Source organism: Cervus canadensis, chromosome 23 (genome assembly GCF_019320065.1).
Source record: "Cervus canadensis isolate Bull #8, Minnesota chromosome 23, ASM1932006v1, whole genome shotgun sequence".
Classification (NCBI taxonomy): domain Eukaryota; kingdom Metazoa; phylum Chordata; class Mammalia; order Artiodactyla; family Cervidae; genus Cervus; species Cervus canadensis.
The window spans coordinates 52,420,701-52,436,288 of NC_057408.1; the positions used below are offsets into that span (position 1 = coordinate 52,420,701).

General features: G+C 42.7%; 1 protein-coding gene across 9 annotated transcripts in view; it reads right to left on the reverse strand.

Moving 5' to 3' along the window:
* The window catches only part of DLGAP1 (DLG associated protein 1), a 770,938-nt gene that overhangs the window by 205,476 nt on the left and 549,874 nt on the right, over positions 1 to 15,588 (reverse strand). For all 9 annotated transcript variants that reach the window (XM_043443644.1, XM_043443645.1, XM_043443646.1 and 6 more), the window contains one exon: positions 9,246 to 9,460. In XM_043443644.1, the coding sequence (XP_043299579.1) occupies positions 9,246 to 9,460 (215 nt within the window). The remainder of the gene's footprint in view (positions 1 to 9,245; positions 9,461 to 15,588) is intronic.

The window sequence follows — 15,588 nt, forward strand, 5'->3', positions numbered from 1 at the left end:
GTTTGAGCAACCATCTCTGTCGCCCTCTATTCTTCAACAGGCAAGACAACAGTTCACCGTCATTTTTTGTTGTTGTTCAGTCACTAAGTCTTGCCCAACTTTTTGCCACCCCACGGACTGCAGCACCCCAGGCTCCTCTGTCTTCCGCCGTCTCCCGAATTTGCTCAGATTCACATCCGTTGAGTCGGTGATGCTATTTAACCATCTCATCCTCTGCTGCTCCCTCCTCCTTTTGCCTTCATCTTCTCCAGGATCGGTCTTTTCCAATGAGTCGGCTCTTCGCATCAGGTGGCCAAAGTATTGGAGCTTCTTCTCTGTGCTACCATTGCATCCCCCAGACTTATTTCTCAGAGTCTGTTTCCATTATCCCTCCCTCGTCCGCCCCTGGAGCTCCATTTCTTGTTACAGTCCATGTCTTAAGCTTCCATCATACTCAGCTACTTAGGAGTCTTAGCGATGTCTAGTTTAATGGGATTTAAAGAGGCACACAAAGAAAAACAGGGGAGTACATTAGGAAAGCAAACATTCCTACATGATACAACCCATAATCTACTCTTTTATTTCTTGACGATGTTTTGACTGGAGCTCATTATTTTTCTAGAAGTTTGAAGCATTCCATCCCTCATGAGGAAAAAAAAGATCCCCATATCCTGGAATTCTAGTTCCCCAAAAAAGAAAACTATATTTTTGTTCCTACTTCTTTGACATTTAAGTCCATTCCACCCTCCCCCCCTTCCTCCCCAACAATTCACAGCTTTAGGGATGAATCATAGCCATGAACCAAGATAACTAAAATTAGCCAAGTGAGATGGGGCAAACATTTTGTTTGAGGTTTTCAGCTCCCATCTTCTCTCAGGAATGTTGGAGAGGAGGCACTCCCACACTCTTGTACATGGTTTTTCTTTCTTCCTTTCCATTTTCTGTTTTCCAGAGGCATCTTGACGGCTTATTTCTGAGGCTGGTTTTCATCAGCTACTTAATGTCAGTGATTGTGTCTTCCGATAGGTAAGGCCTAAGGTCAGTGGAATGTTCTGGAGTCAGAAGGAGTCCTGAGACAATGAGCTTCATCTTCAGGCTGCAAAGTTCCTGGAGAAGTCTCTCTCATTACTCTTTAATTTCGTTGCTACACCCTGGGGACCATCGCCTCTCTCACTCCCTTCTCTTCTCCCACAGATCGTAAAAAATCCCTTCCCCTTGCTGCTAGATTGTCCTTCTTTCTTCACTATTTTTTAAATTTATTTTTTAATTGGAGGAAAATTGCTTTACAACATTGTGTTGGTTTCTGCAGCACGGCAACGTAAAGCGAGCATAGTTATACGTGTGTCTCCTCCCTCTTGCGCCTCCGTCCCCTCCCCCATCCCACCCCTCTAGGTCACCCCAGAGCACCAGGCTGGGCTCCCTGTGTCATAGAGCAATTCCCCACCAGCTCTCTGTTTTACACATGGTAGCCTATATGTGTCGATGCTACACTGTTCTTCATTATTAACTAACAATGATTTGAAATAACACATCACCCAAGAACATTAGTATTCTCGAAAAGGTCTCCTGAATGTTTAAGACTAAATTCTCAGGCAAGGAGGACAGAGGTTTGGAGGCCTGAGTTCCCTCAAAGCAGGTCACCTCAGCTTGGCTCTGATGAAGGATTTAAGTCTTTTACTTGGATTGGCTAGAATATGCTGTTTATTCTGGAAAGGAGACAACTGTCTGCTCCATGATTATAGTCAAAGCCATGTCCAAATCCCAACTTGGACTTTTATTCAATAGACTGTAAGAAGAACATTAAAAAAATAATGGTAAGTGAGCTGTCATTTAGAAGATTCTCAAGTTAAATTCAAGTTAATGTCCATTAATCCTCAGCAAATAACACTTTAAAATCTCTTCGTAGTTCTTTATCCCTTCATCCAAGCACTAAGAAAAATTTTCTCCTGGAAAAATAACCAGTCTCTAATGTTATAGACTTTGAAACTCTTCCAAAATCAGTGAGAAGGGCCCCAGGTGTCTGTGCTTGACTGGCTCAGGAAAGGACCAGCCAGAGCTTCCTGCAATATTGATAAAGTAACAAAAGACTTCAGGAAGATTTATTTCAATTCTAAATGCCTTGAGGGCAGATAAGTTTTCATGTTCAGGATGGTTAATCCTTGAAATCATCATTCTTTTTCTAATCCTGAAACTTAAAAAAAATATAAATAGCTCTGTGGCTTTTGGCAATGGTTTCGTGTCTCTGAGCCCCATCCCCACCCCCCACCCCCAAATTAAATGAGAGTCTCGTGCTCTTAACTTGGATGGTCCACTTAGATGGCTCCCTCTCAGACCCACCCCAGTCCCTTGCAAACAGCATTAGCGGATCCCAGCGTTAATGGATCCCAGTTGTGTGAGTGTTAGTTGCTCAGTCGTGTCCGACTCTGCGACCCCACAGACTGTAGCCCACCAGGTTCTTCTGTCCATAGAATTCTCCAGGCAAGAATACTGGAGTGGGTTGCAGTCCCTTCTCCAGGGGATCTTTCTGACCCAGGGATCGAACCTGGGTCTCCTGCATTGCAGAAGATGGATCCAAAGGGTCCCAGCTCCCCTCCAGATAAGTACAGGGTTCTGGGCCTCAGAAGCCTCCTCAACAGAGCTTCAGCCACACTTCTCAGTGAAGGCCATCACCCAAGGTGCTGTCCCTCGTCTCCTTGGTCTTAAGGAAGCTTTCAGCGCTGATGTATATGTATTGTTATGATGAAGCACAAAGCGCTGGCAGTTCACAGTTTAAAGACAAAAGAAGGTCGTGCTGGTAAACAAAATAATATGAGAAGAGACAAAGGGGTTGTTCTCCTACAGCCTTAATTCTGGGAACTGAAATCCATTCTGCATCAGGAACCCCAGCCTGTGGCCTCTCGCTGGAGTCTCTTGTTTGGCTTCTCTTTTGTAGAAGTTTCCTTTCTCTCTTTGCCCCCCTCTAGCCAGACTGTGTCCTCAGCTGTGTCTTCACATTCCACATGCCCTCCTGCCCACCTGCAGCTCCTCGTGTTCCTCCTCTTCCCAGAAAAAGGAGGGGCACAGGCCACGAAGAGGGGAGCAGGACGATTTTTTTTTTACCTGTGGATGTGAACCACATTGAAGAACACAGCCATGTACATCTTCCCTTCTTAGTCCTAAGTGGAGGGAAATGCCTCTGTTTTCCTTTGCTGTCTATTTTGCCCAAATGCTTTGATATCCCTCTCCAGTCCCTCATTAACTAACATATAACAGCACATGCTCCTTCCAATGGGAGGGTGAACAGCCTAGTATCACCTAACGCTACAAACTTGTGCATTTACATCCTCATTGACAAACTCAGGATACTTTCCCATCTCTCCCTGACCATGACACCGTCTTCTTTTGTCTTTTATCCTATCAACTACCTGCAACTTCCACTAAGTAAGAAGTGGAAAAAGTTTAAAACAGAGAAACTCATTCATTTACTCATAGACAAATTATTTAAATACTTTCCAACATTCTTCAAGAAAAGAAACAAAGCTCGGTTAAAAGACAAATAGTACCTAGTATTATTTTGTGTGCTTTTAACTTTTAAAAAGTGTATGTCTTTCATTCTGCATTTGGTATTTACCCATACTGGTGTATGTGCGTGCTAGGTTGCTTCAGTTGTGTCTGATTCTTTGTGATCCTATGGATGTAGCCCTCCAGGCTCTTCTGTCCATGGGATTTCCCAGGCAAGAATACTGGAGAGGTTTGCCATTTCCTTCGCCAGGGGATCTTCCCAACCCAGGGATCGAACACGGGTCTGTTACATCTCCTGCACTGGCAGGCAGGTTCTTTACCACCAGCACCACCGCTGGCACCCTTTGATAATGCATTTTATGAATCTGCCGCAGTTATTTATCCCTTCCCCTGCTGGTATGTATTTAAGTTGTTTCCAACTTTTCATTATTACAATACTGCTACAATAAACATCAATGAGCATCTAAAAATATAGACAAAACTAGTACAAGAAATTGTCTATTATATTTAGCCCCTGTCATCACGCCCAGTTTTAAAAAAAATAGGTTTGTATTTGGGGTGTGAATACCCTCCTCCAAATGAGATGGGCGTGTGACTCTTGTAGTCCGTACCCTGTCCTCGTCTCTTGCTATAGAATTGCTCTTTATAAAAGGCTGTTTGGTTCCTGCACTGTCCCTGCAATGATCACAGTCTCAGAGAGGAAAGAACTATGTATCTTTGAGGGAGCTGAAGGAATGAAAGGGAATTTAGATGCTTTTTAGAGAGAAGGAATGGAAAGTTTAAAACACAGGAGAGAGATTTCAGTTTTAATTAGGTTCTAAGTGCCCGATCGAGTACTCAGGGCTCACATTAGCTTTGTTTTATCACTGTAACTCTATACATGAGGCTGTCCCCACTTCACAAATGAGGAATCTCTGTCTTAGGAAGATTCAATAACTCGTCCATGGTTACACAGCAACTAGCTGTCAGAGTGAAGATGTGAGGCCCAGAGTTGAAAGCAGAAAGAATAAAGAGCTGCTTGGAATAATGGACTCACCAAGACTGCTGAGGTGAGCAAAAGATACGACAGTGGGTCCAAATGGAGGAGAAAAGGAAAACCAACTGGGTGCCTAGGAAGAGAAGCCACTCAAAGCACACTGGGAGAATGCAGAGCAGATTGAGGGAGATGCCAGAAGCTGCAGTGAAGTGGGTTCTGACCTGGAAGTGCAAGCAGGAAGTGCAGCTGAAACAGGAAGGGCTGTGAGAATATCTTGACTCACACTTGGCCTGGGTTGAAAAGAGGAAGGACCGAATGACCAAAGGATTGAGGAGATTCAGAGTTAGGTAGGCATTGTTTGATGTTTCCTGAAAGCTCAGTTGGTAAAGAATCTGCCTTCAATGCAGCACACCCCGGTTTGAATCTTGGGTTGGGAAGATCCGCTGGAGAAGGGATAGGCTACACATTCCAGTATTCTTGAGCTTCCCTCATGGCTCAGCTGGTAAAGAATTTGCCTGCAATGTGGGAGACCCGGGTTTGATCCGTGGGTTGGAAAGATCCCCTGGAGAAGGGAATGGCTACCCACTTGAGTATTCTGGCCTGGAGAATTCCATGGACTGTACAGTCCATGGGGTCACAGAGTCAGACATGACTGAGCAACTTTGACTTTCTTTCTGGCTGATGTGAGTCCTGGGGTGGAGCCTGGGTTCTGCTCCCTGGAACAACTTCCCTGGTCCTTGTCCACGTTGTTTAGCTCCGTGGGAGAGTTCCCCATTTCTGTTGTCCTGTATGACCACATCCAAAATATCCAAAGTACACATTAGGAAATATTGGCTCCTTGGAGCCAATACAAAAATTTATTTGTATTTATTTTTTGGCTGTTCTGGGTCTTTGTTGCTGCATGGGCTTTTTTTTTTCCCTAGCTGCAGCTAGTGGGGGCTACTCTCTAGGTGTGGTATGCGGCTTCTCATTGCGGTGGCTTCTCTTGCTGCCGGGCACAGGCTTCAGTAGTTGTGCATGTAGGTTCACTAGTTGTGGTGCACAGGCCTAGTTACTTCGTGGCATGTGGGATCTCCCCATATCAGGGGTAGAAACTCTGTCTCCTGCACCTACAGGTGGATTCTTTGCCACTGAGCTACTAGGGAAGCCACACAGTCAACTTCTTACCTACTGGCTCCAGTGAGTTCCATGTAGCAGGCATCATACTCGTAGACCCCTTGGAGATGCCATGACCATCTCTGTCTTATTTGTTTGCCTTCCTACCCTCATGCCTCTCTATCTCATGTACTCTCAGCTTACCAACCTATCCACTGCTCTTCTCTGAAGCATTTTAATCTAGTTAAAAATATTTACTTAATTGCATCTTCATTCTAAATCATCTGATTCCACTCAAAGCATGAATAATGGAGCAGGGAGTCATGTCCTTTTTGATTTTTAACTTAAAAAATATTTATTTATCTACTTGTCATTGGACTGGGTCTTCGTCACTGCACCTGGGCTTTCTTGAGTTGTGGTTCATGGGGGTTACTCTCTAAATAAATGCAGTGTGTGGGCTTCTCATTGCAGTGGCTTCTCTTATGGATCATGGGCTCAAGAACTCGGGATCAGTGGTGCACAGGCTTAGTTGTGCCAGGGAATGTGGAATCTTCCTGGACCCATGTCCCTTGCATTGGCAGGCGGATTCTTAACCACTCGACCACCGGGGAAGCCTGGGGCCATGTTCTTGATTTGAACATTGCCACACGGGATAGTTTTCACCCTATCTTCTTCATTCAAGTGCTTTCTCAGATTTACCTTTTACAAACTGGATTGAGATCAATTGCTTCTTCCAGTCACACAAGTCCACAAATGTCTAGACTCTTCTTATTCCCTTTCATTACTACTTGTATTGTAACCAATTCTTTTCCGAGTCTATTTCAAATCACGGAACACGGTGTTGAAGGCTGCCAAGAGCAACCGACACATTCTGTTAACAATGTTTTGCAACTACTTTCCCTAGAGTTAGAGTTCATTTGTTACCTCATCTACCGTCCATGTTCTAGACAACAATTTACCAAATGACTCACCACTGCATAACATGGATCAGTATGTACCAGCCTCTGATAATTACCTTGCTTTCTGCTACCAAATCCTATAATCAGTCATATGTTTTAGTTTATTTTGTTGTTACATGAGTACTCCATTCCTAGTATCAATTTATGTATAAGTTAGGATAGGACAAGTTTGGCTCTGTTGATAAACAACTGCAAATCACCCAAGTTTATTTCTTGCTCACAACTTAATTTCTTGGACAGGTTTCTTGTGTCCATGTCATGAGCTGGCAGGAGGCTCTGTTCATTGCATTCACTCAGATACCCAGAAAGACAGAAGGTATATCTCAATCGGTGTTCCCATGGTCCTCAAATCAGAAAAGTGGACCCAGGGAGTAGGGCCACACTTCCTGGAAGTGATACACAACACTTCTGTTCAAATTTCATTGTTAAAGCCACGTACATGACCACACTGATTTCAAAGAGGCAGAGAAGTGCAACATTGCCACGTGCCGAGAAAAGGAGAGCTGCGTGTACATAGTGAACAGTAAAAATAATGGTACCTCGAAGCCATTCCCCACGATATACCCCAGGAATGCCATCTCGTTTTTCATCTGTTCTTTCAAAAAAGACTTAGGACAGCATGTTGCTCAAGAGCACAGGCTCTGAGGGGAGATGATCTGGGTTCAAAACCGTAGCTCTGTCACTTCTAGAAGGGCTACTGTGGGAAAGTTATTTAACTGTTCTGTGTCTCAATTTTGTTGTCAGCTTTACATGGATGGTTATATATCCTACCTCAAGAGTAACTGTATATGTGTATGTGAAACACTTAGAAGAGTTCCTCGCAATGATCAGTGCCCCCTTTCATGTTAGCTGTGTGTGTGTGCGTGTGTGTGTGTGTGTGTGTGCGCGCGTGCGCACACTCGGTTGTTCAGTCATGTCCAACTCATTGTGGCCCCATGGACTGTAGCCCACCAAGCTCCTCTGTCCATGGAATTTTCCAGGCAAGAATACTGCAGTGGGGTGTCATTTCCTACTCCAGGGGATCTTCCCAACCCACTGATCAAATTCGTGTCTCTTTTGTCTCCTGCATTGGCAGGTGGATTATTTACCACTAGCGCCACCTGGGAAGTCCATTCATATTCATTAGTTATTACATCATTATAAATGATTGCTGGCCACCTCCTATGTGAAGCATTGGGATATATCAGTAGTCAGGGTTTCCAGTAGGATAGAACTTACAATCTAATGGTGGAGAAGAGTAGAAGAAAGTTTCCATTATTTTCAGTCTTCCTCTCAAATTTAATCTCTCCCTGTTGGCTGTTATTTCTTCTTCTCAAGAACTCTGGCAGCACTCTGTTGAAACCTTTCTCAAGGTTGTTACAACCTTCTCACACACTTTCCTATTTTCTCTGTACACCATGTCCAAGGGGGTTCAAATGTTAGCTAAACATGATTGTTGGGACTTCCCTGGTGGTGCTTAAGCTCTGGACATGCACTACAGGAGGCATGGGTTCCATTCCTGGTTGGGAAATTAAGATCCCACATGCCATGCAGCATGACCAAATATAAAATAAAGATGATTGTGAAGCACTTGGGAGTACTGTCACAACCCCAAGGAGATGCAAGCAATGCTACCTCACCATTACACAATCCCTATATGCTACAGCACCTTGATCAGTAGCTTCCCGGAGTAGCTTTACCTGTAGTTGTTGAGTTGAATTGTCATCTCACACCTGTCCACCACCTCCCCACCCCCCGCCACCCTTTGGCTGCCATCTGTGCTGGCTTAGACTCTTCACCCTCCCCCTTCAAGCCTTGTCTCTGAAGCCATGGTTCTCTGAAAGCTCCCTGTTCCTTCTCAATTCCACTGAGCATCGCTAGCCCACCTGGAGGCTGGGAACTCAGTCTGGCAGGTTAAAAGTACCAATGAAGCCATGCCTCGTACTGTCATCCACTCTCAATATGAACGTATTTCCCTCTGTTCATCTGGGGAATCCCATTCTTTCTAGTTCTGTGGGGAGGAGGGGAGTGGCTGTAACAAACCAGCACTAACTATTCCCTTCAGAACTGGAGAAGTGTTCTTTTCAGTGATCGTGTTAACTGCTTCACATGCTTTCAAACTTATCTGTGAGCCCAAAGGAACCAACGAATAGGAAGTATATTTGATCATCCATCCTGATCACTAGCAATATATTCATTTGTTTCCAAGCTTTTTTTACAAGGTAAGTAATTGTGAACAACAGTTTACCAAGTGCTTTCAGTATCTCTCATTTGATTCTCCCAGTGGCCTCAGAAGGAACTCAGCATTGACTTTAAACAATACAGATAAACCACTAGGGACCACTGATCTACACTATTTTATCATTCAGTCATCTGAAAAATTCAAGAGTTTTTTAAGGAAGCATTGCCCTGCGGATTTGATGGCTAAACAAACAACCAAGAGTGGGAGTACACAGACACCCTCATTGATGAGAACTCCTAATTCTCTTTAGAAGCCATTCTGGATTGTTGCAAACTCTTTTTGGAAGTCGGTGGTTCAGCTTATGCTCTATGCAAAACACACCTGGATACCATGTCTTTGAAGGCACTGGGATGTATGTCAGACCCAAGGTCAAAACCAATAGACTCTTCAATATATCATGCTGCTCCACCTGTGGGATGTTGTTTGCCACACTTACTCTAGAAGCTGTATGATCGGATCATAAGGGATAAAACAGGAAGTGGGGTATGGGAAGTAGAGTATTGGAAACACTCACTTGAGAGTGGTGAGTTCTGTGAGGGATGGCTGAGTCGCCTTGAGATAGCTTTCCCTTCGCGCAGCCACTTTGGGAGAAGGCTTGGGGCTGGTGTCCGAGTCACCGCTGTCTTCATCTCCCATGGCCTTGATGTAGCTGCCGCTCCGCATTCTTCGGCAGGGGATTTCATCATCTTTACCTCGAGGGGTGTACCCTGTCCATTCATCCTGAGGGACCTATACAGATACAAAACAGAGAGTTCATTCTGTATAAAAGTCTACCTTCGGGACTTCCCTGGTGGTGCGGTGGCTAAGACTGCTTGCTCCCAAATGTAGGGTGCCTGGGTTTGATCCCTGGTCAGGGAACTAGATCCCACATGCCACAGCTACAGATCCTCCATGCCACAACTAAGACCCAGTGCAGCCAAATAAATAAATACACATAAATATTAAAAAATAGTTTATCTTCTTCTTTCCTGACCCTGAATATGGGTAATGCCAGTAATTATTGAAAACTTTAGACATTAACTTTCAACAATAATACTTTACCATAATTAGTCTGAAAATATTTTCAATACATGCTAATCCATGTCTCAATCTTTGAAAGAACCTGTATACTAGGGAAAATTAGAATCATCAGATTCACTTACACTTCTCAGTTTTCTCATGCTGGAAGTAATAGGCATATACAGATGCCACTAGAGAGCGGTTTTATTTGAGCTTTGCAATGATTTGTTTTCAGTTGTCATTGGAAATTCAAGAATGTTTCTGTTTTGTTGACATCTTTCCTGCGTCTTCCATCTTTAGCATCTTGTATCCAATCTTGCTTCCTCCCAAACCACTGGTCTACACTAGCTATGTTCACTTCCCAACCACCGATTCTTTCTGAATCCTCTTAATTTGGATTTAGCCTCTATAGGTTGCTTGACACAGTCTTTGAAGGTTTCCAATGATCTCCTCAGGAAAACTAGTGGCATTTTCTTAATTTTAATTTTTCTTGGCCTCTACACACACACACCCCTATGTACCCAAACACATACCACGTCTTAAAGAGTTTTTCCCCTTCTGGCTTTCTGGTTACCCTACTTACCCGATTGAGCCACCACTTAGCTGTTCTTTTCCTCTTGTTTTGTTGGATCCTGCTCCAAGTCCCTAATTGTGAGGAACCCACAAGATAATGCTCTCAGTACATGACTCATTTGTCTTTCTATTGGGTTGGCCAGAAGAGTTTCTTCAGTTAGTGAATATGTTGTTCAATAAAGTTCTGGGTGAAAATGAAAAATATGTCTTTTTATTTTTACTTAAAACCGAATGAACTTTTTGGCCCACCCAAAGCAATCATTTCCTTTGAGTTCATCAGGGCACCATCCCATGCCAGAAAGGCTTGTTTCTGACCTTATTTTTAGTTCTTAGGGCTTCCCTAGTGGATCAGATGGGTAAAAGAATCCACCTGTAATGCAGAAGACTTGTGCTTGATTCCTGGGTCGGGAAGATCCCCTGGAGAAGGGAATGGCTACCCACTCCAGTATTCTTGCCTGCAGAATTCCATGGGCAGAGGAGCCTGGCGGGCTACAGTCCATGGGGTCGCAAAGAGTCGGACATGACTGAGTGACTAAGCACAGCACAGCACAGTTCAGTGTGGATCCACACTAGGATCTCATTCCTCCTCCGTTTGTTAAATAAAAAAATACATAACAATGGCCACTCTTTTTATCCATTAAGATATAATGACCAACCTATGAACTGTGCACAGAACAGGGAACAGGGCTTAATTAAAAGAGACCAGAAAACAAGGAGGCTGCCTCTTGCCCTCAAAATGCTGATAATGGAGATACGAAGACAAAGCAGACGAAAGGTTGGGAATAGTTCCAAGTCAAGGTGTTACCAAGCCTCAGGAGTATGAGCTAAGGAGACACTGGAAACAGGAGTTATGTAATGGTGATGGAGAAGGAGGATCCAGGAAGGGCTCTTAGAAGTGGCCACGTTGGCAATGAGAAGGTAAAAAAGTATTTAACATTTTCATGCTAACTGCTGGATTGGCCAAAAGTTCATCTGGTGTTTTCCGTAACATCTTAACAAATGAACTTATTGGCCAACCCAATATTTACTGATTATCCATTAAATAATGCCATGTTTCATTATTAACATTTAAGGATGCTATGCAGTTTGCTTATAGGATCTTATTTCATCAACACAACAACTCTATTTTTTTTAATTTCTCAAATGAGAAGCAGAAGCTCAGAGGACTTAAGAAATCTGCCCGAGAACACACAGCTAAGAAATGGCAGCACTGGAATTCAAAGCATTTTTGGTTTAATTCAAAGATCAGAGTTTACATCATCTAAAATTTATGATTAATAACATGAATTTTAAATCTAATAAAATTGTGTTAATAATTTTGTGTTATTAAAATTAATAAAATTGTCTACAATGTGTTAATAAAATTGTCTACAATGATACACATGTACAGAGTAGACATAAGATTTCTAAGTCATAGTTTCTAGGAACTGAGAATAGACATTCCACTGAAAAAAAAGCACTATTCTTCCTTAACTCATACATTTAACTATTTTGAAAGCTTGCAATATCTAGAAACATCAGACTGAAGAGATGCTACTATTCCTGGACCTGAAAACAGTGATTTGTAGGTTCTAATGCTGAAAACTACCAGTGAAATTTGGTTAAGCTTCACTATGCAGCTTATTTTAACTAACTCAAATGATGCATCCTGTGTGCAGGTTCTGTTCTAAATGCTTTATAAGTGTTAACTCATTTGATCCATACAACTAAGAGTATTATTATTATTATCCCCATTTTACAAATGAGGAAAGTGAGGTTCGGTAACTTGCCCAAAAATCTCAGCTACAAAGGGGAAGAGTTCCAGCCCAACAGCTCCTATGTCTTGCCGAGACCATATCTGATGCTGTCTTTCTGTCTCTGATCTCATGGTACCTACAGAACTGAACAACTATAGTCCCATGACACCTTCATCATCCATCATGCCTGATCCATTTGCCATTTATCAATTATGGTAGTAACAATGTAGAGTTCTTGCTTTTTGAGCTAAAAAGCATCAACATCACCATGGCAACAGGAAGGCTTCTTAGGGAAATTATAAATGTTGAGAACAGTCTTGTTTTCCTTCCATTGGCAGGTGAGTCACTGCAGAGATACGATCATATTCAGTACCTCATTATTGGCTCAGTAATTACATTTTATAAATTAAGTTGGTACAGCTGAGGGTCATAGAGGATGCAGCCAACACTTGCAGTTTCTCAGCACTGAGGCAGAGCTTTGTTAGACACCAGTGACACCTTATTAGCTTATATTGCTTATGAAACAAAACATGGCAAATTTTTCTTTAGGTGGTTTTTTTCCCCAAAGTTAGTTTATGGTAGAAACTTGGTCTTATACTAGAAACAGGCTACAATTGTTGCTAAGAGAACCACCTGGGAAGTATTTAATGTGTATATGTTTCAATTAAACATATTTTTCAAATGAGAGTACCTAAAGAAGTTTATGGAAGTGATCTGCAAGGAATGGATTTTAAAAATCAATACATTATTCATACACTGAGAGAAAACCTACAGTAAGTTATTACAATTTTATAATTATTACAATACATGTAAACTAATACAGAAACTGGCTCCAGGAAAAATGTAAGGAAATCTGAACATCAAGACTTTGGAGAAGAGAAATACTGTTGCTGAACAATCAGGGCCAGTAAAATTGCTACCATTGAGCCACTGTTTTTATTATGAGTCTCTTAAACTCAGAAGCAAAAGAGAGGCAGTGGTTGGTTACAGTGTTTTCAAAGAAAGCAGGCTAGTTTGTCCCTGGGCCCAGAGCATGAAGTATCAGGTGCTGCAGCTACATTGTGATCTAGTCAAGGCTGCTGTGTCCTTCTGCATCACTTGCACAGAGAGAAAAGCTTCAGGTAAATCCACGGAAAAAAAATTAACCTTGCAGCTGTCTGAGAAGGTCTTCCTAATACTGGTCCTTGTGGTTTACAAAATGGAAGTCTTTGTATTAATAACAAAGGGAAGCTGGAGCAGACAGAGGAGTGGCCTGGACACTTGTTGATGACAGGCAAGCCAGACGTCCTGATTGCCTGCAGGAGCTCGGTGGGGCAGTTAGATGCAAATGTTAAAAGAAATCTCAATAAATGTTGCATGCATGCATGCTAAGTTGCTTCCATCATGTCCGACTCTTTGCGACCCCATGGACTGTAGCCCACCAGGTTCCTTGTCCATGGGATTTTCCAGGCAAGAGTACTGGAGTGGGTTGCCATTTCCTTCTCCAGGGGATCTTCCCGACCCAGGGGTCGAACCTGGGTCTCCAGCATTGCAGACAGACGCTTTACCATCTGAGCCACCAGGGAAGTCCAGAGATTGCCAGACTATACCTTAAACCATATGTCATGGTTCAGGAGGACAGAAGACGTATCTCTGATAAGGAATGACCATACCTAGCTGCTGTCATCCTCTAAGTACAGAATAAAGATGCTTTCGTAGTTGAAATAGTGTCATGGGCACTGAATGATGGGCCCTCGTAATGCAACAAGAGAAAATTATTTTAAAAATCTAATATGTATGAAAATTATAAAATATATCATTGTGTTATATATATATGTCCTATAGTAAAAATTCTCTCTCCTAAATTGGCCTACCATCTCAGAAATGTATTATCTCTCTTCTAAGATCTTTGGAAGTGGACTATTCCTGTGATACTGCCAATTTTTTTTTAGCCTTCCCAAAACTCAGTTGAAATAGTGTCATATTAGTTCCAGGAGACCTGTGAACTAAAGTATAATAACCTGGGGGTCCTTAAAAAAATCTCCTCCCACTTTAAAGGGAACCAGTGATATCGTTCAAGGTAATTTCTTCTTTCTGAATGTCTCAAACTCTTGGCTGATTTTTTTTTTTGGGTGGGGGGGAGCAGTTATCTTATCCCGCCTTGGTTAATAGAATCTCCATTCTGAATAGACAAGGTACTTCCACTTTTACCCTTCTTCCACTTGCCCCTAAGCTCCAAATGCCCAGGTTTACTGAATCCAAGATACCAGTGCAAGCTCCTCGATATTTTTTGTATCACTAAGAAAGAAAGAAATACCACCAATTAAACTCTGACACTGTAGATTACATGATACATTCCAATATCAAAGATGCTAAAATGTGAAAAAATACGGAGCTCAGAAAGCAATCCAACAGCCCTTTAAAGAATATGTACAAAAATAAGAATAAGAATGGGTGTATTCTGGGATAGTGATGATAGGATGCAATATTCATATTTCTTAGTGATCAAATTAATAACAATTAGCATTCATTTATGTCATGCTTTTGCAAAAAAAACGTAAGTTTACCCAGTCTCATGACCATTACAACTGCCTTGAAGGATAAGGAGCGTAAGTAAGTATTATAATCTCAGCTTATGAAATAAAGAAACTGAAGTCCAGAGGGGTTGCAGTTCGCTCAGAGAGACACCGTGCCCAAGCAGGGGTCTGCTGTACACAGTCCAGAGATTTTTTTTTCCCCTCTATGTTTAGATCGTGGCTGTTTTTGGACGAACAATTGTCATTCTGTGTGCCTGTGTGCTTCAGTCGTGTCCGACTCTTTGTGACCCCATGGACTGTAGCCCACCAGGCTCCTCTGTCCATGGGATTTTCCAGGCAAGAATACTGGAAGGGGTTGCCATCTCCTCCTCCGGGGGATCTTCCTTACCCAGGGACCGAACCCACATCTCCTGCAATTCTTTACCACTGAGCCACCAGGAAGGCCCCCAGTTGTCATTTTATGATCATCTAAAGAACACATTTCAGATAAGACAACAACTTCTGAGAGTTTTAAACTCTCTCTGGAGGAAAATTCATAAACAAAGACTTACATGCCTTGAAATTAAAGCTATAAGAAATACTGTTGTAGACATGGAAAGGCTTACTTTAATAGGCCCTTCCAATGTGCATGGGGTTTGGCTGAGCTGCTGTCATAGAGTCTAACTCAATGTAGACAGAGTCAGACATTCTGTGCCAGCGATGGGCTGGAAGACGATGGGCTGGGAGATGAAGCCATGTGCAAGTGACTCCTCGAGAGTGGATTATCTCAGGATGGGAAGTTGGATGGTGCGGTTTGGGGTGATGGAAATGCGTGAGATTTGGGGAAATCTGAGAGCCACAAAAGGAATGCAGACACTTAGAAAGCCGGGACAGCTGAAATGGAGCATGTATCCTGAAATATACCAGGGGAGGCTGGGGCCATTCTGTGAGCAGTTCTGGACTGTAGAGATTTGGGGAGGAAAACGCATAAACCTAAGACAGAGGTGAATTTAAAGCAGGTTTCTATTTCATTAGGGACCAAAGAAGCTGGAAT